Here is a 26721-nt window from a genome sequence, read left to right as displayed (position 1 = left end):
ACTTGAATTTTTTTTCTTAAGCTGTTCAATAGCTTTTATATTTTATTGTTGCAAATGAAGACTGAGCTTGCATTCAGCTGTTGCTGTGCCAACCTGGCATAACCCCACTGAAGTAACTGAAGCTGTTGTAACTGAGTACAGACTGTAGGTTTGTGCATTTTGCAAAGCATCTGGAAACTACAGTGGATCAGAGCCAAGCCCATAACTCATTGCTATTGCTTTGGTTATGTGATGATTTTATGACATATAATATCCCATTTTCTTAACAGCAGTCTTTTAAATGTAAACCCTGGGAACTGATGTATTTCTGTCCCAAACTTGTTTGTTGCTAGCTTGGGTAAGGGTGCTATATTGAAGACCAGGTAAAACGTATTTGCTTGACTTTGAATGTGGTACTTGAGCATGATAGACTTTTAACACCTTACATAAGCAGTTTAGACATCCAAGTCAGCTTCCAAGGCAGGACTAAGAGCATCATAACACACCTGATGTTAAAGCAGAAAATATCATGGACTGAACTGTCTGAAAGACTGAGATAGCCCCCTTAATAATATAATTTGCCTGGCAACCTCAGAATTCCTGTTTGAAATGAGCACACCAGAAAAATGGAATTAGACAAGTTGAGTAACTTTTTTTATACCTTTGGCTGTCTTTATGAGTAAGAAGAAAATTAACAGATATTTGCTGCTTTGAATATTCACTAACCTGAGGTCTGAGACAGGATAATTTATTTTCATTTGACAAGTAGGTTTTTGTTCTTGGATTTTCAGAAATCACAAAATTTCACATGTGAATATTGTATATTACTAAATACTCTATTTTAAAAAATGTGTTAAAGCAAAATAGAGGTACAATGGAAGGCACAAAATACTTTTATTATCACCTTGGCAAATTCTACAATAAAGCATGAATAATTCCTTTGCAATTTAGTTGATGTATGTGATAATTAGGTTCAAAAATACTGATTCATTGTCTTCTCAGACTTTCAGTTTTCTACTCCACTTTGATTTTTGGATGTCCAAAGAGACTTCTTTGGGAGGCTGATTCAGCATATCGGAAGTGAAGCGACTTGGTGGTTTTTTAACTAAAATGAACTTTCAACTCAAAACTTCTTTCTGCTTCCTCCAGTCTTACTCCCGAATAAAAAAGAATACCAGCTCCTAGTTTCTTTGTCTTATGCCTCTGACCCAGTTGTTTCCTATCTTCCTGACTCCTAATAACCTTCTCCAGTTGTTCCCAATCTACTCCAGGTTCTTCTGTTTATATATCAAAATAGGTAGATTGTTCCTTAAAAAGCTCTTTTCTCTGACAGGAGAGAATTGGCTTCTTGGCTGATGGTTTCATTGGTGAGGTGAGATTCAGATGGTGTGAATGCATGATGACACTGCTGTGTCCTCTTCCTGACTGGCTTTGCTCTTCATGAGAAGTGTGACATCACCTTAAATAGTTGTAGTAACTCCTGCTGATGGCCTTAATGGTTACTTATGACTCATATTCTGGTGATCATCCTGGATCAAAATATGTGACTAGTCAGTTATCAGAGAAGCTTTCTGTTACTTGTTTATGGAATTATCCCCAGTCCCAAATAAGTATAGTTGTCCTAAGGCAACTGCATTTGTAATTTCATCTCTTATACAACTGGATGATGAATTGATGTACAAAAAGATAGTTCTCTGTCACCTTAAATGTCATGCAAACCTAATTTTCCAGTCAAGAAAAATTCCACTCATTTGGGACTTTATCCAAGGCAAAATATTTGCACCTGGAATGTGGTGTTTTGGTCCCTGCTATAAAAAAAAAACCAAAAAACCAAACAAAAAACCCCAAAAAACCCCAAACAAACAAAGAAACAACAACCAAAAAACCCCCCCCAAAAAACCAACCAAAAAACACACACACAAAAACCCCCAACCAACCAAACAAAAAAACCCAAACAAACAAAAACATGTACAGGCTGGAGATGGTCCAGCACAAAGATACTCGAAGGACTGATCTATCCTGCCAGATGAGGGAAAGCTGAGAGAGCTGGCTTTGTTCAGCCTTGGGAAAAGAAGACTTAGGGGAGACTTTAGAACCATGTTCCAGTATTTAAAGGGTTGCTACGAAGAAGATGGAGACTCCCTTTTTACAAGGAGCCACATGGAAAAGATGAGGGGTAATCGTACAAGTCACTCTGGGGGAGATTCTGACTGGACACAGAAGGAAAATTTTTCACATTAAGAACAATCAGCCATTGGAATAAACTGTCCAGGAAAGTGGTGGCTTCCCCAGTACTGGACACTTCAGATTCAGCTGGGCAGGATGCTGGGCCATCTTATCTAGACCGTGCTTTTGACAGAAAGCTTAGACTATGATTCTTGATGTCCCTGCCAACCCGGTTTTCTACAATTTCTTGGTTCTATGGCAACACAGATAGAGGCTCCAAGAAGGAAAATTGGGCAAAACTGGATTGAGAAGGTTCAAACCTTTGACTGGGACATCTTTAACTAGAGATGTGTTAACCAAATGTTGGAATGCACTGGCTCTCTGCTGTATCGCTTTCAGTTGCTGCTGGTCAGCTGTTTGGTACTGCCTCCTCAGCAAACAAGTAGTCACTTCTTGTAAAAATTCTCATACACTGTTTCAAAATAAAATTAACCAGGTTTGCTAGACTGCAGTATCTGAAACTTAAAATACTTAGGAGCCCTGAAAAAGTGAGTTATCACATTTCTCCCTGCTTTGAGCTTCCTAAAGTCCATTCCAATCTAAATTCTTCTATGAGCCCACGAGTGTTGAGTCCGTGAAACCTAGTTGAGTATGAAGGCTGTTGGGAATACCTCAGATACATGGATCACTTCACAGTTCAGTTTTCAAGACAGAATCCATCCTATAATACAGTATTTTTTCCGTTATTCCTGTACACAGCTCTTCTCACCTCCTTTGTATATGTGTCCCATGGAGCAGAGCAGGAAGTATTTCCACTGCATTTAGCAAAATTTCACCTGACTTTGAAGGTCTGAGTTGACTGTATCACTTCCAATTTGCTAAATACCACAAATGAGACTTTGTGCCTGCCAGCTGGCAATCAGACATTCAAGAGGATAGAACAAATTAGCAGGGACCTAGTCCTAGCTGGAGATGTATAACTGTGTATGTATCCCACACATAGCTGCAACTAGATTTTAACCTCTGGACCTTTGGCACTGCAAGGCAGGAGCGTCATCTGCCAAGTCAGAATGCAACTCCCCACTCAGCAAGTTAAAGCTGTGCCAAGTTTGCCTCAGTGTGAAGCTAAGTACGAGTGAGACAAGTTATGTCCTAGTACTCTCATGCAGATTAGTTCATCTGAGAAAAGGGAACACATTCACTACTACTGTTTTTGTATTCTTATACATGTTATTTCTTTGTCAGTCTTATTTACTGTTTTACAAACCACTGCTTATTTCCATCACATTCAAATAAAAAACCTAATCTTGTTTCTTTACCATTACTTTGACATTTTGAAGGCGAGAGTTCATTAAAGTCCAAAGGATACTACATACTTCTTCATATCACATTTATTCAAAAACTCCACTCAGAAGAATTTGACTCTTGGTCATATTCATGTCAAAGTAAATGGGATCAGTATTTGAGATGAATTCATATTTTTAATCTTTGTAATTGAAATGAGCATAAATAACCTGGAGTTTTCAGATCTTTTGGTTAGATAACCTTTTTGGTTTAAAATTCTGGAAATCTCATTCATGCCAGTGTCTCTTCTCTATTGCACTGTTTTTAATTAACTTTATAGTTGCAAATCTCTAGAGAAATGCTTTTTTCCCTGTGAATTAATTCCTTTTTACTAATGGTTTGTTACAGATTCATCTGTAAAACAAAGGAAGGTCCTATAAAGAAGAAACAATAGATATGAAACAGATATTTGGCAAAGAACATTATTGCTCTTTCCTTTCACTCATTGCTGTTTCTTAGCATTTCAGGAGTGATAGATTATGTGACTTCTCCCAGACTGTTTTAGCTATGTTGTGGACTGCCCTTTACTGGAAGACTTTAAGTGAGATTAGTAAAACTGCTAGTACACTTGATCTTGCCTCAGTATGGAGGATGAACTACGTGACCCCATGGGTTTCTTTGCTGTGGGTTTCTATCCTGCTTTGTGTGTCCATGATTCTCACAACTCAGATTCTTTTTGTAAAGAGCTGTGCCATGCTACATTTAGTAAGCCTAAACTGGAAACAAAATAGATCTGCTAATGATTTGCTCACATATCTGAGCTTAAGAACTTCTCTTTCTGTTCAGTTTTAAAGCAGTGAAATAAGAGAAGTATAATTTAGAGGCTTTTTATTGCCAGAAATCTTGCTCACAATTGCTTTGCTCTGTAAATTAAAGGTCAAGAGGGTTTTAAACCAGGATGTTCCTTGCCAACAGAGCAATAGGAAGCAATTATTTGTAGCTAATACAGTTTGGGATGGATGCCATCATTAGAACAATGAGACTTTTCCCTTGTTTTTGATCCAGTAAACATTCTGTTATGGAGCAATGTCAGCATACATATGGACATTAGGGAAATGAAGACAGAGCTTGAAAAAAGAAGTCACTGAATTGAAGACAAACTCATGATACAGATTTTAACTCAAAATGAAGCTGGGTTTTAGAATAAAGACTTCATTTATGATTGCTGAAGAATTATGAGGTTCTTGGAGGTCAACAGAACTCTGGTGTTATGATTTACATAACAGTAAAAAAAGAAAGAAAGCAATTACTTAAATCCATTGTTCAAAGTAAACTATTATGTCTACCTGGTTTAAATTAATGAACTGTGATGTAGTAGAAAACATTTTCAGACAACATATTTTATTTCCTAGAAAAGTAATGTCCGATTATGTACTGCTGCTCTACTGCTTTTCCAGAAATTCAGCCTAATCAATATTCATTAAAATTTCCAGAAAAATTTTTGTAAGTATTTGGTTCATAACACCAAACTGAGAAGACAGAGAAAAGTGTTTTGTTTGAAATACTCTTTTTATCTGAACGTAGCTGCTTTGCACAAGTATGAGAAACTATATATGGTCACAAGAGGTGACATTCTAATATAACTTCATTTTTGCAGCACAGTCTTAGGAAACATCTTACACTTTTTCTGCATTTCTGGTCAACTGTGCACAATGGAAGAAAATTATTATTTTTCCTATTCTTTCCTATCAGTGGTAAATCCAACTGAAAAGAAGATACATTTGCTGAACAAACCATATTTTAACCACACAGTTCCTATTGTATCTCAGTTAAAGTCTTGTGGAATGGCCAGTGTCCAAGGACACAAAAAGAGGTAAAACATCTGCTCCAACATAAATATGGAAAACTACTTTAGGGGACATTTATGTCTATTAACATCAGCTGTGTTACATGTGTTAAACTTATACTAAGTTCTAGTGTGCTGAACAAAGCCAGAGTATGTAAAGCTCTGTTCTTCTGCAACAGCAGAACAGAAATAGGACAGAAATAAAACAGTAAAAAAAAAAAGCAGCCATGAAAAGAAGACCTGTAATCACATGCAAATACTGAAATAATGATTTTTTAAAAAATTTTGTTGATGATACACATAGATACCAGAAGAGCTGACCATATCTTGTTAAAATCCTTGTTAATTTATTAGAAGCAGAATCTATCTGGTTGTTTCTGAAAATAAAATTTGAACTGTGATTGCATACACATCAAACAGGAGCATGTTAGGCTACCTATTTTCCTTTTGTAACACTGTGTTAGAGATTTTACCTAAACACACTTCACTCTACTGATGCTGTAATCCAGTGAAGGAAGGCTCAAGGTTTCTATATTTGCAATAAGAACAAACAGTCTCAATTGACACAATTATGTTTGGTCTATCCAGCAAAAATGTTGACTTTAATTACAAAAATTAATGGGTGTCATATTTAAGCATAGATAAGACTTCAAAACTAACCATAGAGATTTAAAATTGTCAAATTGGTCCTTCTGTATGGGAAGATCCTGCTGGCAAAAGCTATGGAAGGCCAAAATAGCAGTAGGCTTTATTGTGCAACTTTGGTGTTTGGTCCAGGTAGGTCAAATCATGATGTCCTTAGCCAAGGGACATATTCAGAGATCTCTTCCAGGCACAAATCCAGAGAAGCAGAGTCAATACATCACCCACACCTCCTTTATTAATTCTTTCCAACAGGGCTTAGGTTAGGAAAGAAACTACTCCCTGTTCTGTAAATTCGACAGTTTGAATGCCTGATTGGCCAAATTAGGGTGAGGCATTTTAGACCAGGCTCTGTCTGAAAGGTTCATTAATAAATACAGAGGCCTCTGCTAGAAAAAAATAGTGTTTCAGAAAACAAAGTGGAACATTGTAGTTGTTTTGTTCTACTTCATTAATTCTGTGTTTTGTGGCTGGTTTCAGCAAAGAGTAGATGGAAAACTGAGTTGTAAATCAAAGATATACCAAACTCCATAGGAATTTGATTTTTCTGTTTTCCAATAAATTAAACTAATAATCAACTTTAGACAGAAGCACAGAAAAATATGTAAATCCACCAAAAAAGAAATGTGAAAGCATATAATCTCTTCAAAATGCATTTTATTGTTGCCTTTGAAAGCAAGATATTGAAAATAGTACAGTTTTCAGTTTAGCTTCAAAGCTGTGTTTTTCATTATGGTGGCTTATTGCTCACTATTAGCTGTTTCCAAGCCCATTTGAAGCTCATATGTTCTTTGACTACTTCTCCTACAGAAAGAAAGTGCTGTGTACTGTGGACCGCTAAGTTTTATATTTGGGTTGTTATTAACGATATCTTCTGCTGCCCACTCTTCTTACAGCAGGAAAGATGAAGACAGATGTGTGGCTTTCCTCTGTGCTTTGTAACAGCCTTAAAAGACATTTGTTTGACAATGAGTTGTCAGAGAGCTCACATGGTACTTGAAGAACTACTGTGTGCATTTTTGATGGGTGCTCTGGGAGCTGACAGCTTACACTGACCCTTGGTACCAAATATTTTGCTTGGTCCATGCTCTTTGTAAAAATGGAAATATGATGGTGAGATGGAAGAGAAAGTCTTCTGTGACCCAAGTGTTTTCTCAGTCTGTACACTGTGTATGGGATCCATCTTACCTTACTTCTGTTTTCAACAATGTGACCTAGTTCCTTGGGATGCCTATAAAATCAACTGGGGAAAATCAGCAGTTTTAAGGCACAGTTCAGCTGATCTCTCTTATCTGAATGGCTTAGCTGTAAAGGAGTAGTGTCTGTGTTACAGCTCTAAATATTTGATCAGATGAAATCTATTCTCTGTAACTTACAACCTGAGCAACCTAGATAAAATACGGTTGACAAAAACAAGTCATGCATTCAAAGTTACATGAGTCTCATGTTCACAGGAGGTACGGAACGTGGTGCAAACTCCTTTAGCAAGATGTTAGTTGCATTCGCTAGCATGTGAGATACATGTAGTTCAAACCTGAAGTCATAACTGTTGGTGTGACTTTGTGAATTCTGAGGTTGAGGACTTGTGAGGTGCTGAATAGTCTGTATTCATATACTTCAGCAGAAATAAAGTGTATTATTATAAAGGATTGGACCTGTGTTGGATCTGACTCTTTAACCACTGAGGATTCCTAAAACTCTTACAAACACAGGGTCAAATCATCATAGAGGTAATATGATGTTTGGATAAAAGTTTTTTTTGGAAAAGGAAGTGAAAGAAGAGAATATGGAGAGGGAGTCAGGGGGAAGAAGACTGGTGATGAAGGAAATTGAGCAGCAAAACCACTTTTCCCATAATAATTTTATTTGAAAGTATAAATTTGTGAGGGATTTTTTTACTTTTTCTTTATATGGCTTGAGGTTTTACCCGTCATCCAGGGTTTTGTCATCTGTTAGGAATGCAATGTAGAATTTAAATAAATGATAGAGAAATAAACCCACTAGTGATAAGACTGAAGGCTCTGTCTCTAGTCTCTATAAAATAAAAATTCAGTATTCACTCCTCACCTTATAAAGTTATGAAGCTTTGCTCCAGTCACATACTTTTGTGACTGTTCCCTACCTTTAGGTGTGAACATCATTATTAGTTGTTCAAAAGCAGTTGAAATATAAAAGCTGATCCATAAATATTATTTTATTTTATTATTTTGTAATAGAATAATTTGAACAGCATGGCAAATTAATATACAATATAGAAGTTTAAAAATACACTTTTTATTCTTTTGAGTTTTTAAGTTCCAGCCTGCCAAAAAGGCTTTTTCAAAAGTGTCCTTTAATCTATAAATACCAAGCTTGAAAGGAAGTAAGGACCATCTGGAAAATTCTCTTTCCTGGGAAAAAGAAAGAACTGTATGGTGTCTGAGTCTTACTTTAGATATCTGTCAGGATGGAAAGAGCACATCATACACTTAATTTTGGATGTGGTTTTGACCCTCTTACTTGATGAGCAAATGCTGGACTTTAAGAAGATTGGAAACTTAATTTATAGTGAAAAGGACCTAAATTAATTTAATTCCTCTTGATAAGAGCATTCTCTTTGCATCAGCTCTTCTTGGGAACATGTGCGTTAACAGGATACAGTAAATTCCCTCTGTGGCAAATGGGCACTCTTCTGGTTCCTCTAGAAGAATATTTATTTTGGCACAATCCAAATCAACTTCTGGAGCTGCTTCTGTCAGTTCTTTGACTAAAGGTGCCTTCAGCTGTTGTCACATAACTTAAACAGGAATACGGGACAAAGCATCGATTCACATGCCAAGATATCAATGATACAATACTCTTGTGTCAGTAGCTTATCTCTGTCATGAATTGTTATAGTTAAAAAATTTAAGACAACTTTGGATTTTATAGTCATCCTGAATATGTTCATATTTGTTTCAATTACCTATATCTGTAGTGTGTTTGAAGATCCCCTGAACAAAATGGAGAGAATTATTCATCCCTTTCAAATCTGAGCATCTCTCTCAGATGCCTGAGCTAAAGCATTAGTTCTTCAGAGTCCTCAGTGAAGTGAATGGAGTAAGATAACCCTCCAGGAAGTGAATTGTAGAATCTAACACATGCCACCATGACATTACAGAAAACAGCTTTTCTTGAAGTCGATAGCAAGCCTATTCTCCTCCTTCTCAAAGATCAGAGATAAAGATCACTTAAATTATAGTTGAGGTGATGATGGGAAAAAAGGCATTCACTGAGCTTGTACGCTGCCTTTCTATATTTTTTGCAAACTATCTTGAAGCTTCAGAAAAAAATGAGTTTCGTGGATACTCTGAAAAGGGGCTCTTATGATAAAAACACTACAGAGAGAAGGCTCTGTGCCTGTAACAGCAGCAATTGCAGGAACTGAAGTGGTTGTTCTCAATCCAGCAAAGTACCTATACAAGTGCCCAGCCTTAATCCTATGATCCTAAAGAAGGAAGACATGAATGGGAAGTATGTATGTACTTAGTGAGAGTAGGATGTCACCCTACACCTGCTTGCTCCATCTCCTGGTACTGAACAGGGAATTTTTGCCACATCTCATCTCTCCATCCTGCTGAGGAATCGCTCTACTAAACCATAAACATATTGTTAGCTAGTTACTCTTTGTAAGAAAGAGAGGATTGTCTGGAGGAAGCAGTTCTGGTGAGTAAATAGACAGCCAAGGAGCCTACTCCTCTGTTATCTGCACAGCTGCCACACATGGCTTTCCATGAACAGGCTGTTGATTAATTTACTGGGTCAACTTTTTAGATGAAGAAACACATTTTTCTTTGATACTCTTACTATTTAGGACACTTCAGTTGTAGTGACTGATTGCTAAGCCCTTCTCTGAAACCGCAGGTATGTTTGCGGTAGGTTTTTCTTAATGTGTGATTTTGTAAAGCTTCATGCTATTGCTAGTCTCTAACTAGTAGCACTTGATGTCATACTATACAAATCAGAAATATTTGTAAAGCATGGAGCTACCGTGTCCATTTCCATAATGAAGAAAACAGAAGCTGATGGAATTGAATACATATTTTTAGTTACGTATTGCTAAAAATATCATGTCTTTATACACCAGAACAGTGACTGATAACCAGTTCATTGTGAAGTCCAAGTAAGTGCTAAATTACATCTCCTTGTTTAGTTGAAGCTGCATATTAATCTAAGGAGTTTAAAATAGGATTAACATCAAATAGAGGATTTGCCAGTCTGCAATCATTGCAGATTTTTATTGGTTTGTTGTTTTGTTTCTTTTTAAATCTATGAAACAGTTACTTAAAGTGGAGCAGAATCCCCATGATAGATGAACCCCTACTTTAGAGTTAGTCACTGCTTATCCCACTGTAGATTTTTTACTTAAACGACTAACTGAACTCGCATCAATCAGTAAATAAAAGATTTGAACTTGCATCTCCTACGTCTCAGCACTTCTCATGAGAGTCATAGAATCATCAATGTTTTCCGCTGGGCTTAATCTGGCATATCAATTCCCAGAATATTTACTAATCAACCTACGCTGACAAAGCTAGAGGAATGCCTTTTCCTACCTTGAATTTCAGCACCATCAGGTACAGAAAGCCCTTAGAGCACATTTGGCCTGCAGCAGTTGCCTTCAGAGGAGAGGCTGAGGGAGATGGTCTTTTTTAACCCAGCACGTAGAAGGTTTCCATGATAGTTAATAGCAGTCTTCCTGTGTAAGAGGAGATGGACAAGAAGAGGGAGCCAGGCTCTTTATGCACAGCAGAACAAAAGCTGATTAATTGAAATAGGGCAATTTCTAAATTTATAAAATATGAAGAGTGTTACAACTGTAACATATAAAACACAGATGAACATACCACAGCATCAAGGTAACCCATTTCTTGCTTTGTAAGCCAGAAATACTTGTGGGAGTATTGTAATGTTCCAGAGTGCTACACTGGGCAAACAGATCTCTGGTCTTAGTTGACAGATGTGGAACAAAAGCATGTGGTTGACAACCCTTAAACACTGCACATGTGCATGTTGCAAGAGCAAGTTATTCCAGATAAAATCACAATAGTTATGATCAGCATGCTTTCACTTAACTTGTCCTCTTTCTGACAGTATATCATAGTTTGACATTGTATTTTTTTTTAATACTATTACTGTCTGTGTGAAGAAAGCTTAAGATAAGGAGCTTGTACTTCAGAAAAGATGGACAAGTAGATCTAAAGAGTTGCTCTGTTGGAAAAAAAACTTCTTATATATGTGAGTTGTATCTGGTAGGATGCAAACGTGAGTATTTGGGGAACTTAGACTTTGCATTAGCTCCTGGCATTCGAGGCATTCACTATTAAGTGTTGAGAAAGGATAGAAATTACTTTTGTAACTTGCTGCATCTGCTGCAGAGAGGTACTCATTAGTCTTGCAGACCTTTGAGATAATTGCACTCAACAGCTGCTTCCAAGGTCAATCAGAAGACAGGCAAAAAATATCTTGGGAAATGTCCAACTTCTTGTAAAAACTGGTTATGAGTGGCACACTGCCAGGGGACCACTGGCACTCATAAATAATGATAGCACAGCTTTCGTTTGGCTTCAACTCAGAACTTCAATCAGTTGCTGGAGGGTGAGAACAGGCAAAATAGGACTGAGAGAGCTTTTTTTGCTTTACATGAAATGCCTTACAGCATATCCAAATCTCATTTAATCATGGAGTTGTTAAGGTTGGAAAAGACCTACAAGATCATCAAGTCCAGTCTTCATTTACATGAAGCTTTGCTTTTGCATTCTGATACAGTGAAGGGGTTTATGCTGTTTTACCAGGAGAAAGCGAGATCATCCTTAAGCCTTGAACTTGGCAATGTGAAGGCTATTTGGAGCCTCTGCATGTCTGGGATTTCATAGCTTCATTGAGGTAATTTGTTGGACATTAGTACCTTTCCATTCCCCAGTATGTTAGATGCAGAAGTTCATCAGTTTTGAAGGAGATTATTTAATTACCATAATCTCTATATGGGGTTCTATTAAGATCAGTCTTTGTATGGACATTTTTCAGTGCAAAATGGTAAGCTATATTTCATGGATTACATGTTCTCTTTTTAGTTCGCTCTTTAGTATGAAAATAGTAATGCAGAGCTTTCAGACTAGCAGCCGATCTTGAGCTGTTTCCTCCTGTTATTCTTTCAACACAATAGAAGGTAGGTTTAATATTGCAAAACAGAGGCATTTCAAAGCATTTCCAAATATTTTTTAGCAAATGCAAACAATCATTTAAGCAATTCTATTCAATTGCCATAACATGGCACATCTAGACAGCCGTGTGTCCAAAGAAAACAATTTGCTGTTCATTTAACCTGTATTTGTGTTTTACCTTTCCCCATTCTGACCTTCCCTCAAGCATTCTTACTGTCTTTCTCATGTTGATAATATAAAAATATTTTTTGAAAAAACCAAGAAGTTTTCAAATGAAGTAAAAGCACTTGCACTAATCCTTGCACTAATAATTAATTTAACCTTTGTTAAATTACTATCATGTATCTAATACAGATTACAGTATACAGTACATAATGGTATCTACTACATGCTATATCATATATATATCTATATCATAGATATATATATGCTATATCATAGTACACTGTAATCTAATATTTGCTGGAATAGAGCCCTTCCATTATCTCCGTTCTTTTGTCTGTAGTACATCCTCTGATTCAAACTGGAAATATTTTAGTTTTCTGCAACAGCCCAGTCTGCTGTAAGGCCAGAGTCTCAATGTCCACAATAAGGTCTGGCAGCCCTTTATCGCATGGAAAAGAGCTGACACTGGAGGGAAGCTGGTCTGTGTGATTGGTTCAAGATTTGTATGGCTTTTGCTGAGTTACTACTGGGCAGACACTCTGAGAAAAATTTCTGTTAGAGATATCCAGTATCTTACTCTTCCTACTGAGGAAGAGTAGGAAAATGAAAAATAGCTGGTAAATGACTAGGAGTATGGGCAGGTCAAAGGCAATCTGTCAGCTAGACTGTTCATCTGCCTAAGGCAAAAATATTGAAATAATAAGATAATATTGAATCCATGATTTTAGAGTTGCTTAGGGAGCATTGCCTGTAATCAAATAGTCCTTTTCAGTCAGAAAAACAATGTAGTGATAAATGTGGGAGGGTTTGCTGTCCATCCCTACTTTGCTGAAGGAAAACTTGTTCCATGTCACCAGAAGCCTAAATTTACAGTAATTCATTTTATTAGTGGACACAAGAAAGTTAAACACAAAACACCTCACAGGCTGACTCAAAATACATATGAAAGGTGGAGGAGTCTTAAGCTCCACACAGTTATTTCTTTGAAGTGCTGAATCTTGGTGAGTGGGTTCCACCTGGGCCTGGAAAATTGCCCAAATCCAAGTGTAGCCTCTGTCCTTGCAAGAAAAAGAGTTGTTAACATGTTTCTGACATTTCAGTGAAAACAACCTGAGTCACTTTGATTCATTTATGTTTGTGGTGCTGCACTGGCTGCATTATCTGCCTCTTCATTGCTCTCCAGACTCGAAGTGAATCACAGAAATCTTCCAGACATCTATCTATTAGGGAGAATGAATTACTGTATAAAAATATTTGTGTAGGTTGGAGGAACTTTGGTGATTAATAAGCTGTAATTCACTGCCTTAATACATTGTTGAGGGAGCCTAAATGCCAATTTTTAAGTTTTTAATTTTAATTTTAAATTATATTATCTCTGGGATAATGTAATCTCAGTGTTGATCAGAGTAAGACTTCAGCTCAGCGTCACTTATCGTGCCTTGTGCAGTAGAATAAATATCGTCACTAAGCCCATTATTCAGGTTTCAGAAGTAATTAGATGGTTTTTTTGAGGGCAACCTTGTTCAACTAGTGGCTGCTTTATTACTTTAGGTGAATGAAAAGGGTGTGTAGTAGTAAATTACTGCGAGCAGGCTGTTGGAGAAAGCAGGGTGAATTCTAACTTCAGTCTGCTCATTTGGCACTAACTGCATGCAATCTGTTTCTGTCCATGTGTGAAAGCTACCTGCATGCAGTCTGCTGCTCAGTAAGCCATCAAGCTGTAAGGAGGCTGCATTTTCAGTCTGCTGTGCACCAGAAGGCAAACCTTTAATCAGTATCTTTTGAAAAAGATCGTGCTTAATAAAAACCCATGAAATTCACTTCTGCGATTATAGCAGCCAGTGTGCTGCACATTCATTAGAGTCAATTTTGACACCATTATAGTTTAGAAAATAAATTATTACATGGCTAGATTTGTAGGTGTTCTAGGAAAACAAATTTGCCTGTCTTACTCCTGTCTCCCAGCTGTGTATATTAAACAAGTATCTGGGGATATGTGAAATTTACTGCTGGACATAGCTATTAGACAGCAAGGAAAATATTCTAGCTCAAAGGCTCTTTTCAATTAAATACATATTGATTTTCAAAGTCACATCAGTCCTCCAATTACTTCATTCTTTTTATGGTAAGCCACAGTGTGGTATAAGGGAAATATAAATGATAACCAGATTCTGCCTGTAAATACATTTATCTTTTCTGGTTTGATATAGTCTTCATTATGTGCATTGTCCAAGAAACTTTAATCTCAAATAATGTTGACTGATTTCCTTTCAGGTATTTTTATTTTTACTGAAGCTTTAAACTGAAAAGGAAAAAAAGTAGAAAAAACCCCATCCACCACTTCTTAAATCTTCCCATTTTCTCGCTCTCTTTCACACATATAGAAAAAAGGCATAGTCATCCTTTCTGCACTACCATAGGCTTATATATCACCTTCTGAATATAAGTGGCTTCAATGGGAGTTACATGTAGTGTGAAATGGAGACCTATCCATGCACTGCCTATGTGTTCTGGACATTTGCATGAATGCTTTCTCTAGCATCATTTAGACATTCTTAGTTTTAACCCTCACATTTTGTTATGTTTGCAAAAAGGCTCTAAACCTTACACCAGTAATAGGTTTTTTATAAAATATTTGCTGGTTACAGTTAGAAAGATTTGTCTAAATGCTCTCTTTCTAAAAATATACTTTCTCAAGGTCTCTTAACTCATATAAATGAACAACCTAATGTCTTAATAAGAGAAGGGTCTGATATTTGGCCAGAAAAGCCTCAGAGGTTGATTATTCAGAAATGGGACCTTTGTCAAAGGTCCTTTTAAAAACAGAGCCAAAACAGAAGGGTCAGGCAGCTGCTTGCAAAACTGCCAGCCACTATGACTTGCCTCCCACTGAGCTACCAGGAAAGCACAAGGTATAGGGATCATCCTTGCCCAGAGTGGGGGCATTGCAATGAGGGCACACCCATTTCAGATGTTTTTCTTCTTAGCACCATTCAGATGAGACGGCCTTCTGCAGAAAAGACCTCTCCAGGCTCAGCTCATGTCTGACCCAATGGCACTGCCCTGTGTCCCTCTAACCCTCTATAGGTGGGTGATATTTTTCAGTGCACGCTTGAGCAGAGAAACCATTTGGAACACTCTCACTTGAGAGTGAGTTTAGGTTCTTTCACCAAGGATATTGTTTTCTGAAGTGGGGTGTTTAGCTTTGGGGAGTTGACTCGAGTGTTCAACATGACTCCTCTCAGGATCTGACCCCGTGTGTTCCCTGAGACACAGGGAGATTAAAGACAGCCAGCATCAAAGCCCATGGCTGCACGAAGCTGGCCATGTGCTCTGGCTCTTCAAACATGTGCATCAGTGCAATCTGTACGTATGCAAAGGGAAATACCTCCTGCTGTCCACCAGATACAAGTGTGCTTTCCGTTAAAGTGAAGACTCCACGCATATGTAGGCACTTACTTTTACATGAAAGGCAGGAACTCGTTGGATTTTTTGCCACTGTCTAGGAAAACAGTTTCAGAAATCTCCTACTTAGTGGCTTCCTCAATGTTCCCCAGACCATGTGGGGATTCTGATGTGTATTCCAAAACCTAGTATGCCACAGAGAACAGAATTTCTGTATAAAACAGTGTGTGCAGTAATTCCTTGAACAAAAACCATTTTAATTTGCCCTGAAGCCAACATGACATAAATAAATCAAGTAACAAACTGTTCTGTTTGTTGGGGGTTTTTTTATGAATATATCTAGTCCATGTATTTATTATTTCTTTAGCTTTGTTTTTGTCTGCTTCCCCAAGGTAACAAACCTCTTGAAATCTTGCCTTCAGTCCATCCATGGCTCACTAATACCTTTTCAGTCATTTGGGTCAATTTAGAATAAGCAAGGAAATCCCAATGTTTCTTCTTCTTCTTCTTCTTCTTCTTCTTCTTCTTCTTCTTCTTCTTCTTCTTCTTCTTTTCATCCTGTTTGGCAGTCACCAGTTTACTATTCATCATTAATATTTTGCTGAAAAAAAGTAGTGTTACATTCCTTTTGTGATGTTCAGGAAATGTGCAGGAGAATGCAGAACAATCAATTGGGGAGAGATACATTTTAGCATCATGAGGCCTAGGGAAACAGGCCATGTCCAGGCACTGTAACAAGGTTCCTTTCGCACGGTATAGGGAGTGTTAGTGAGGTAGAGCTTGCAGAGAAAGGTTTAATATGTTTTTTAGTAAAGCATCTGATATAACTAAGGGGAAGAAAGTACACACCAAAAGAAGCATTTGAGTACAACCCTTTTTAAAAATTGAAATAGAAGACTTCAGCTTGTAAAAACAAGATTCTCCACATGCCAGCACAGTGATTAGGATGTCAGATGTATTGCTCTGCAGAAAATAATACAGAAAGAAATAGATGTTAGATTTACATTTCTGTGGGAGTTATATATCCTGTTGGGTTACAGGAGAATCTGTCCTTCAGTGTGAATTGCCACATGCTCTCTCAGGGATCTAAGTACCTACTTCAAGGCTCTTTACAAGTCAGTATTTAATTGTATGTACAAAGCAAATGCAAACAGCTTCCTTGGGAGAGACTGAGACAACTGCCCAGAATAGCCTGTAGCCCCTTAACTGGAAGGAAAACATTAGGAGAGTGAACTGAAATCTTTGCAGCAAGTCATTTCAAAGAGGGACTTTAAACTATGTTTCCTATATCATAGGGAAATGTTCTCCCAGGGAAATACCAGTTAATGTTTATGTACTGCCCACTCCCAGTAACGTCCTGACAACACCTGTAAGATCAAGCAGTGTTGGCAAAGGCATTTTTAAACTCTGTTAGCTCTGTGAGCTATGGGTGGCTTTACCTATGCCCACTGGAGGAAAATAGGCACTTAGGAGGATTGTGGCAACTCAGACTTTTGAGATGATACATTACAAGGGTGAGTAGTGTTGGATGAAGCTACAAGATACAGAAAATAAGAGGCAGAGTTGTGAATTGGACTCAAACATCCTAAATCTCTCCTTGGAATCCTAACCTCACTATACCCCAGGCCCTAAATAAAGTTAATAGATATTCTTTCAAGGTCTAAAGCATTTGGTATTAGAAGTGAGAAGGAAGTACCTCTGGTATGGTATACCCTAAAAAATTAGTTCATCTCTGCAAGCCTTGATACTGCAAATAGCAGCTTTAACAGTAGTGTTGGCAGATGCATAGCTCACTGGACTGAGTCCTTGGCTCACATATGTTTTTTCAATGCATTGAATTCATTCTTAGAGTATTTCAATTTCAGAATTCATGAAGGAACAGTAATGCTTTTCAACTCATTCTTTCTCTCATCCCCTTTCATACTTTCTGAATGTAATGATAACTGTTCAGTTTGAGAAGTTCTGCTGTGTCTTCCATGGCTGTGATATAAAGGTCTTAGTCTAAAATCAAAGGGACAAGTCTAGAGCTCAAGCACCTCTTGCACATAGGAAGGGGGAAGGTTCACATCTCTCTGCAATGTGAACTGTGAATGCCATACAACGAATAACTGTGAATACTCCTTAAAAATAGCCACAAGGCTGTGGGATTTCCCAGCTAGTATAGTACGTTTTTTACTTAATTAGCAGGGAAAACAGTCACAATCACATCAGCACTTTATTGAGAAAATCATAAATACCTAACAATTCCTTTGGTTATCACATAAAATATTTACTTCTTGCACTGTCAAAGCACATGGTTTTCTCAAGCTATTCCCTGCTTTCAGATAGTGGACTTGGCAAACTTCAAATCAGTTCACATTCAGAGCTTGTACTGAGAAAAGAGGGGGATAAAGAAGAGGACTAAGTGAAAATCCAAAATTGATGCAGCTCCTAAAGTCTTCAGGTCAGCAGTACCATATCACTTTTTAAACTAAAAACCAGCAGGATGTAAACAGCAAAATGCCTCTCTTTATCTGCTATTACTTGTCCCTATTTTATCTTTATTTTTAGAATAAAAAATTCTTTTTATTCCTTTTTTTTCTTCCTTTGTGTACTTTGTTTATAAAACATACAAGCTGGAAATCATCACTGTTCTTGCTTGGGAAAAATAGCATTAACTGCATGAGGAAAACATGTATGCTAAGAAAGCACTTGAAAAATCCATGCAGATGTTAGTAACCAATACTGGAAAAAAAAGCCTCTGTAATTATATTTAGGTACAATTTGAAACATTTTCCAAAATTTACGTTTATATTATTCTATTCTTAATGGAGTTGGATTTTACATTCAGTTGTCTTACTTCAACTAATTCTGATGGATCTCTGAGCAGTTCAGAGTCCTAATTCACAAGACTCTGCTAGATTAAGAGTTGTGCTTTTTAGCTCACAAACGCAGAACTTGGATCTATTGAGTGTTTGGAAGCAGGAAGGCAGATAGGGTCTAACTGATATCATATCCATGTAAAATGAAATTGAATCAAAATCATCCATAGAAGAAAAGGATCCTTTTATATTCTCCATACATGTAAAAGATATTTAAAAAGTGATATGAAACTTGTAATATTTTTTCTTAATAGATAGTGCTTATTTCTCAAAACAGTTTCTTAGCTTTCTGTGAGGTTGGCATTCTCAGTACAGAGGAAGCCACTGCATCTGCTTTAGTATCAAGATGAAATTTATTTGTCCATAAATTGTAAGAGCTTTGAGTCAGTTGTCTTTGTAGAGAGGCATCTACTGGAATTTTCAAAAGTTCTTTAGCAATTAGTAAAGATACTGTGTAGTTATGAAATTCTTCTGCTACTGGTTAAAGCATATGACATTATTCTTAAAGAAAATTTTATATACATAAGTCTGTGATTGAGAGAGAAAAATCACACAGTTCAGGGTATTCTTAAGACACAGTAATATTAATTATATCAACAACATGAATAGTTCCATTAAGAACTTGAAAGCAATTTAGACTGATGACTGTACTTTGTCCACATTTCAAACTGTTCTCTGATGTCTCCACCATGCCCGACAATGTTGTCAGTATGTCCAGCTTTTCATATCCTTCCCGGACTCCTGCTGATGTCTGTGCACTGCGTATTCCAAATCTGTGAGTGCCCAGACTCCTTCTCTAAAGTGTTTTTATGGTCCCTACCAGATCTGTGTGGAACTGAGCATCTTGTAGTCTTTTAACGTGCTATTTATGACAGTGTCTTTGGGGTCATTGGGGAGCTATTATCTAATTTTTGCAGATGGAACACATTAGGTTCCTTAAAAAATACAGTGGTGGCAGTTTCTTTCCTTTAAAACATAGTTGCAGCACATTACTCCATCAGTTCATCCCATTAATCCTGTATTCTCTGTTTTATGACTTTGTGTGTCTTTTGATGTAGGCAATGTCTTCATCTATGTCTTAGACAGTGCTTGATGGCTAACAATAGTCATTATATCCCAGTCAAAAGCAATGATGTACTGAAATTTCTTGTAAGAATGCCTCTCCTTATGAGAGATCTCTATACCTGTTTTGTACACCCATGAGTTTCAGTTCAGTCTAGTCAGTTTGGGTGTTGAACTGAACCAGCCTGAAGCTCTGAATCTTTGGAGGTTCATCTATCACTGAATAATGCAGCCAGACAGAGGGAGACAGTTGAATAGAAGTCAATATACCAACTGTTCCTTCATTTATTACTGCCATATTAAGAAAGTTGATAGAGTGGAACTAATCCGTCTGCTCACAATTTATGCCCTAGCAATAAGATACAGTTTCACTATTTCATGAGCTCACTCTTTGACTAACTTTATTAAAATTCCTTCTATAGTATCATTTTTAATCACTTTTCATCCAGTTTTAGTTACGTGTAAAATAGTAGAAAAAGATGGACTAAAGAGACATGAAAGGATTTCATGAGAAACTCAGGTCAACTAAAACAGAAACAGATCAAATAAAGTTAAGTCAGTGAGCCTACAAAGGCCAACAGAAAAGTGTTCTAAATTAGCTCTTTCACATGAAGTTTTGTTCTGTCATGTCTAAAATGCAAACAGTCAAAAGGAGTAAGGCAGTCCTGGCAGCACCGTGAGAGGAGACAGGGCTGTGGTGCCTGAGGGGAGGTAGCTGGGCTGATGGGCAACGCTGGCTGTGGCACTGCAGGGGCAGAACTGACAGGTGGGGAGGTCTCCTCCCTTCTTTACCAAGAATACTCAATGAGGTTTATCTCATCCATTAGTTCCCAGACATGCATGGGCTCTGGATGTAAGAAAAAGGCAGGATTTTGGCTACATGTTGGTTGTATGCAATGCTAAAATGAATTCCTGTGAGCTTAGTTATATTTCTCTTGTTGTTTAGCTTAAAACATTCTGATACTCTGATCCTTTATTAGACTTGTAGGGGTACTCTTCAGTGATTTGGGCTGGGTACAGTTTCAGAAATGCAGAAATTGCCTGGTTTTCAAAATGTTGAGCCCACCACTCCTTTTGATTGCTAGGGGTTTTCATACAAATGCACCAAGAACTATTATTGACCAAACTGAAGACCTTGCTCAGTCTACAGTACAGTCCAGATACAGTCATCCTGGGTGGGAGTTTCCAAAGCATTCAATTCATTAACATAAGTCTACTTCCACCAAAAATTATAGATTTAGCAACAGCTTGAAATGGACAGAGTTGGGTTATTCCAGAAAAATGCTGAAAATCCTACCTTTCTCTTTAAAATGCCTTTTTGAGATGACAGGTAGCAGCAGCTGCAGATGCTAAAAGTAACTTTATTTTTTTGTGATGCTCTGTCACTGCTGGAGCACCGACTGTTCAAACAAGCACAGATAGACCATTTGTCCTTTGTTTGATAAGACTTTTCCCAGGGAAGTCTCAGGCTGCTTACTTTCTCTCTTTTTAACTGCTTCTAGTTTGGTGAAAGTTTATGGGGTTAGTCTGTAGGCAATTGCTGCAATTTCAGAGTAATCACTCTTTCATTAGGATGGAGATGGTAAAAAGGTACAATAGTAATTAAAAATCCATTAATAGTTAATTTAGATTCCTTAATCTAAAGCATGACTGCATCTATAATGGTATTAGCTATATGACACTCATGCCATATTAGCTGCATGAGTGTGGGTCACCTTTATAATGCTTTGTTTACCTGTCTCTCTGTCTCCCCCATACAATTTTAAAACTGATTCTGGATTTGGGGTTTTTTTAATATCAACGTGCACCTGAGTGAAACTAAGTCTGCATTATGTTTATGTATATACATAAGTATATAATTGAGAGGAAATATAGTGTGTGGTTATTGAAAGGTGAGCTAAACAAACAAAATTCTTATTAAATCAGGCACACAGACTATAAATAAATGAAATAACATGAATTAGTAGTTTGAGAAAACTGTAAAGTAGCAAGCTCAGAAATCTTTGTGATCTTTTAAAGGCTAAAATTTTGTGAAAAATCAGGTTCACTGTAGTGTGGTCTGAAACAGAAACAATTGTCATTTCAAACAGAAGAAATATTCACTCTCTAAGTATCAACCAATGATGACTAAAAGCTATCTATATATAGGGAAGAAAGCTTTATTCCTCTTTTATTTGCAAGTGTTCAGATGATCTTCCATAAAGATAAAAGAAAGTTTACTAGTTAAATGCCAAATGAATTGCCAAATCAATCCTATAAAGTGTCATTCTAGATATGCACTAAAGTACATAATGCAGGGGAATTTTTCCTTTGATTCTAGTCCAGACATTGCAAGGGCCTTCTTATATCTCCCATCCAAATATGAAGGCTTGCAGGGAGAACAGACACAGAGCAGAAGCTATCATTTATGTTTACATGTCTTGCTCTCATCTTTGCCATGAGTGATCTTTTGTAAACATACTTAAGATCACAAGATGTTTCATCTTTGGGCAAGGTAAGAAAAATTTCATGTCACTGCAGCACCTGCAAAAAACAATAAAAAATCTGCAGGCAGTTTGAAAAGCCCTTAATGTGCCATACATTGATAGAGCTGTGGTAAAATCTGTAGCTGCACATTATATTAAATATGTCAGTGATGGTAAAGGATTGGTCTCCTACAAAGGTAAAGATGAAACAAATAAGCTTTGTTCAGGGATTCACAATCTCTTGTGACCTGATAGTTTAGATGTGAATTACATATTAAACACAAACAGCGTCCTTTAAAATTCATGGTTCGCCTACTTTGAAAACACAACAAAGTCAAAAGTGACATAGTTCCCTGCATATTGATTGTAATTAGTAGGTAACTAGCCACATGAAACTGCTGTTAATGGTAAAGAAATGTAATTAAAAAAAATCTTGTTTGTTTAAATACATACCCTGGGCAGAGATACGAACAAGAAAATCCCTGTTATTTTATGGCACTGTGTTGAGAGCAATGGCAGTACATTCAGGAATTTTGGACTTTCTTGTGAAGTCCTGTGCAAATTGTATTACTGCAAGGTAGGAACTTTCTGTTGTTAATGTTATTTGAAGTAATACTGTCAAATAGCTGTACAGTGTGTCCAGACCCAGAGGCTCCAAGACAGCATCACATTTAACACTAGAAGATACTATGCCATTCCTTTTGTCATAACAGCTGCCGCTAGATACAGAGATTAAGCAGAGAACAGGACAACCCAGAAATACCCACTATTTCTCTGCCTATGTGTGCACAAAAATTACCTTAACCCCTTGAAGTCAGTGGGAAGACTTTTGTTTCTGCCACCATGGAATTTAATGAGATCAGAATAATTTTGAGACAACTATTTCACTTTGGTTTTTTGATTGCATAATCAAGAACTACCAGTATTTACTAAATTCCAGGATGTGTTCATATTGCCATCTGTATCAGTTGCACATATTCTACTAACTGTCAAGATTCACCTACACCCTACTAGAACTTAATTGTAATTTTCTCATTGGTGTAATTTAGGCATAACATCCTAGATGTAGCATAATTTCATGGCAACAGTGAATGATATTATATGACAATTGTGAAATTAATTTTAATGTCATTTTAGAAAATAGAAATTGGCGTGCTTCAGTGAAGAAAATACTAATGAAATATTTTTGTTCTTTTTGGAGAAATTGCATTTCAGTATTCTTTATGTTTCAAGAATAGTCCTTCTTGAAATGGACACTCTCCAGTAAAAGTGTCTTTACGTTTGTGTAGTTTGTAAATAATTAGTAGTGCTAAGCATATGCAATTTTTTAAAAAGGCAAATTTTGAATTACTGAATATTAACATTGCAATTAGCTAAAAAGGTCCACTCCATTTTTCATGCAGTTTGTACTATATATACTTATATATATATGGTATATATACTTATATACTATAAGTAGAGACAATATAATATTTTGTGAAAGTTATATATGTTTGCCTCAATAAATTTTCTTATGTCTTTAGCAAATGTAGTATTTTGTATGTTTACTGTAGATTGGGATAATTTATTACAAAACCCTTGTGTGAATGGAAAAAGAATTATAAATTTCATATTAAGCTATATATTGAAGAATAAAGGATGAATGAACTGCAGAACCAACCCCAAATATGTTTTTTTCCTCTTTAAATGTGCTTGAAGAGGATTTCAAAGTTATGTGGATGGGCACACTGCTGTAATTTTCACATATTTCATTTAATTCAGGACTGTGGTTCCAAAATTCACCCAGAGGAGTCCTGTGGCTTGCAACCTCTGTCTCATGAATACCTCTCAGCAATTTCACAGACGGTGTTTAAGACCTGTGAAGCTGGAGACACAAAAGGTTTGTACTTTATCCCCTTTCTTCTGAAAATTAACTCATGCACCTCATCAAAGAAGAACTAGAAACAGTATTTACTTTTTGCTATAGACATGCACTAACCTATGCACAATAAATTGAACTAATCACTTGTAACAGTTACTGATTTTTAAAATCAGGTTAATTAGTTTATGTGAGAATGTTTTGTTAATAAGTTTCTAATCAATGATCCACCATTGCTTGTGTTATTGTCATGTAGCCTTTACAATGCATAGAAATATTTCTGTTGAAACCAATTAAAATAAAAATCACCGAATCACAGAATATTCTGAGTTGGAAAGGAACAACAAGGATCATTGAGTCCAGCTCTTAAGTGAATAGCCCATACAGATATCTTGGCATACCTTGCCATTATTAGAACCCTGCTCAGACCAACTGAGCCAATCTCAGATGTTTTATTTGAAATAGAAGGTATTGTCTACTCAAAAATTAACTTTAGAAAAAGAATACAACATTTTGATCCATTTGAATGTTATACTTCCATTTATATATTGGAGACACAAAACCAGTTTTTAGTTTTACATATAGTTATACCTACAAGATGGACAAGTTAAACATTCTACAATAAGCAATGCAATCAAGACATCTTTGGTTTAGTGTGAACTCAGATTACAACAGAATGTCAGGCATGTACTCATGTTAAGGTCGCAGTTGCATAAAGATTTATTCAGGTGTACTTTAACTACTCAGGTGTGTGGTCATTCATAGCTTAAGTTGTTGCTGTATTAGACAGTAAGTAACTTTGTTCAATCCTTTATTATAGAAATGAAAAATAACCTAACACTCCTTTATGGTCTATTGACCCAACTGTATTCTTTATCTTTATCTGTACTTCTCACAGTAGTAAATTTGCACAAACACATGGAATAATCAATAAAAAGTTACAGGAATGTGGAAACTGCCTGAATGGATCGTATCATGTGAAACAGAGGCGTATATTAAATTTGTGTTATACAGAGGGAAGGCACAAAAGAGACACTGTTGTACCTAGCAGCATATTTTAATCACACAAGTTGTGAATCATCCTATGCCACTATATCAGGACATAACATTCGTGACTAGAAAGCCCAGACCAAATCCACTGAATCCTTCTGGGGCAGACAGTCTCTTTCTCCTGATATATAGCATACTCCTTTTGAATACTGCATCTAGCTAAATGAGGCTGAATATAAAATGTCTTCTACAGCCTTATTGTGAATACTATACACAATTAAAGTTCAAACAAACTTCAGGAGGTGCATTCTCAAAGGAAAAGTATATTAAACAGGAAAAGATAATTTATGCTTAGAAAGCGAAGACTGTCAAGTGTCTCATGAACCTAGAACTGGAGTTTGCAGTATCTGGCAACAAGTGGCCATGTAGTTTTACTGTGCTTCACAACTTCCAAGTGGAACTGGAAAGCATGTCTTTATGTGGAAAACCATTCCAAATTTGTAACAACCGAATGGTATGCCAATCTTGGCAGTGAACATTTTCCTAACACATATGGAAGCCATGGCAAATTCCCTGCTAAAGCAGAAACAACTCTTTCACTTAAATAAGTTAAATTTTCAGAGAAGCCAAGCAATGTCATTTCCCCTCAGAAGATAACTCAAAACTTCTGCAGAAGTAAGGTGGCACCATACCCTGTTTTTATGCCAGGGAAGAGCTTAGTTTTATAGGGATACTGAGGTACTGCCACTGCAAAATCTATCTGTGCTGAGAAAAGTTTGTGTTTGTGCATACATGGAAAAAGGCTGAGGTGGAGCAGCAGAGTTAGAGATGAAACCTTACCTCCTCTACCACTAATGGTAAAACTTAGAAGTCTGCTTTGCAATTCCATACAACTCGGATTTCATGCCTCATTTCTAGTCCTTTGATGCAGAGCAGGGACAGTAGTTCAGGGTCTAACCAAAGGCAGAAGTGACTTCCTCCTCTCCTAGCAACTATGACACTATTCTTTGGAGAAAGCTCAGCACATTACGAAATATGCACTCAATTTGCATCATTTCTGTCTCTTTCTCTCTCTTACTCTCTCTCTAATCACTAAATGCAAATTGAAATATTCAACAGCAAAGGTTTCTTTCCTTCTTGTTTACGTCATAGAATGAAATTACAATTTTTAAAGCAAAAAAATCTTTTTTCTTTCCGAAAATCTCCCTTGATTCACATGGGGTTTGAACCAGGCTATCACAGGAAAATTAGCTCTTTCTTCAGTATTGGTGTATTATCAATAATACAGAAGTCAGCAAGCATTAACTGTGTGTTTGGCTCCTCAAGAGAGAGAGAGCTGAGAGAGACCATGAGAACCCCAAGTTTTGCTAAATTCCTGCAAGTGAATCAGGCTACTGATGTCTGTGGAAATGTGGTTTGCAAACAATTACAAAAATCTGATGGGTAAGAGATCACAGATTCTCTTCTAATGTTCTGCCCTGCTTCTGTGACATGTATGTTTTAGTTATATCCCACTTTCCACATTTCATACAACTGTAATCAGTTTAACATAATTCTGTGTGAGCTCTCTCTGTGTTCAACAGCTATCTGGATTTGGGTCCAACAGAGACATTAACTGATGTTCAACAAAATTAATGTCTCCTTTGGTTACAAGGAATAAATCTCAGTACAGACATAAGTCCATAAGCCTAAGCAAATAATGTCCTTTAAAAATAATTTTTACTTTTGCTTTTCATAAATGGAGCTAAAACCAAAATAAAAAATATGTCCGTAGCCTAGTCACAGAGAAAAAAGCTTTTTAAAAGTCTTAGGGTGC

The 26721-nt window shown here is 36.8% G+C and overlaps 1 protein-coding gene across 3 annotated transcripts in view; it reads left to right on the top strand.

Annotated features, from left to right (window-relative positions):
* CPED1 (cadherin like and PC-esterase domain containing 1) overlaps positions 1-26721 on the top strand; it is a 147897-nt gene that overhangs the window by 97359 nt on the left and 23817 nt on the right. For all 3 annotated transcript variants that reach the window (XM_032687428.1, XM_032687427.1, XM_032687429.1), the window contains exon 17: positions 23819-23936. In XM_032687428.1, the coding sequence (XP_032543319.1) occupies positions 23819-23936 (118 nt within the window). The remainder of the gene's footprint in view (positions 1-23818; positions 23937-26721) is intronic.

Source organism: Chiroxiphia lanceolata, chromosome 5 (genome assembly GCF_009829145.1).
Source record: "Chiroxiphia lanceolata isolate bChiLan1 chromosome 5, bChiLan1.pri, whole genome shotgun sequence".
Classification (NCBI taxonomy): domain Eukaryota; kingdom Metazoa; phylum Chordata; class Aves; order Passeriformes; family Pipridae; genus Chiroxiphia; species Chiroxiphia lanceolata.
This window is presented reverse-complemented; position numbering and strand designations above follow the sequence as displayed.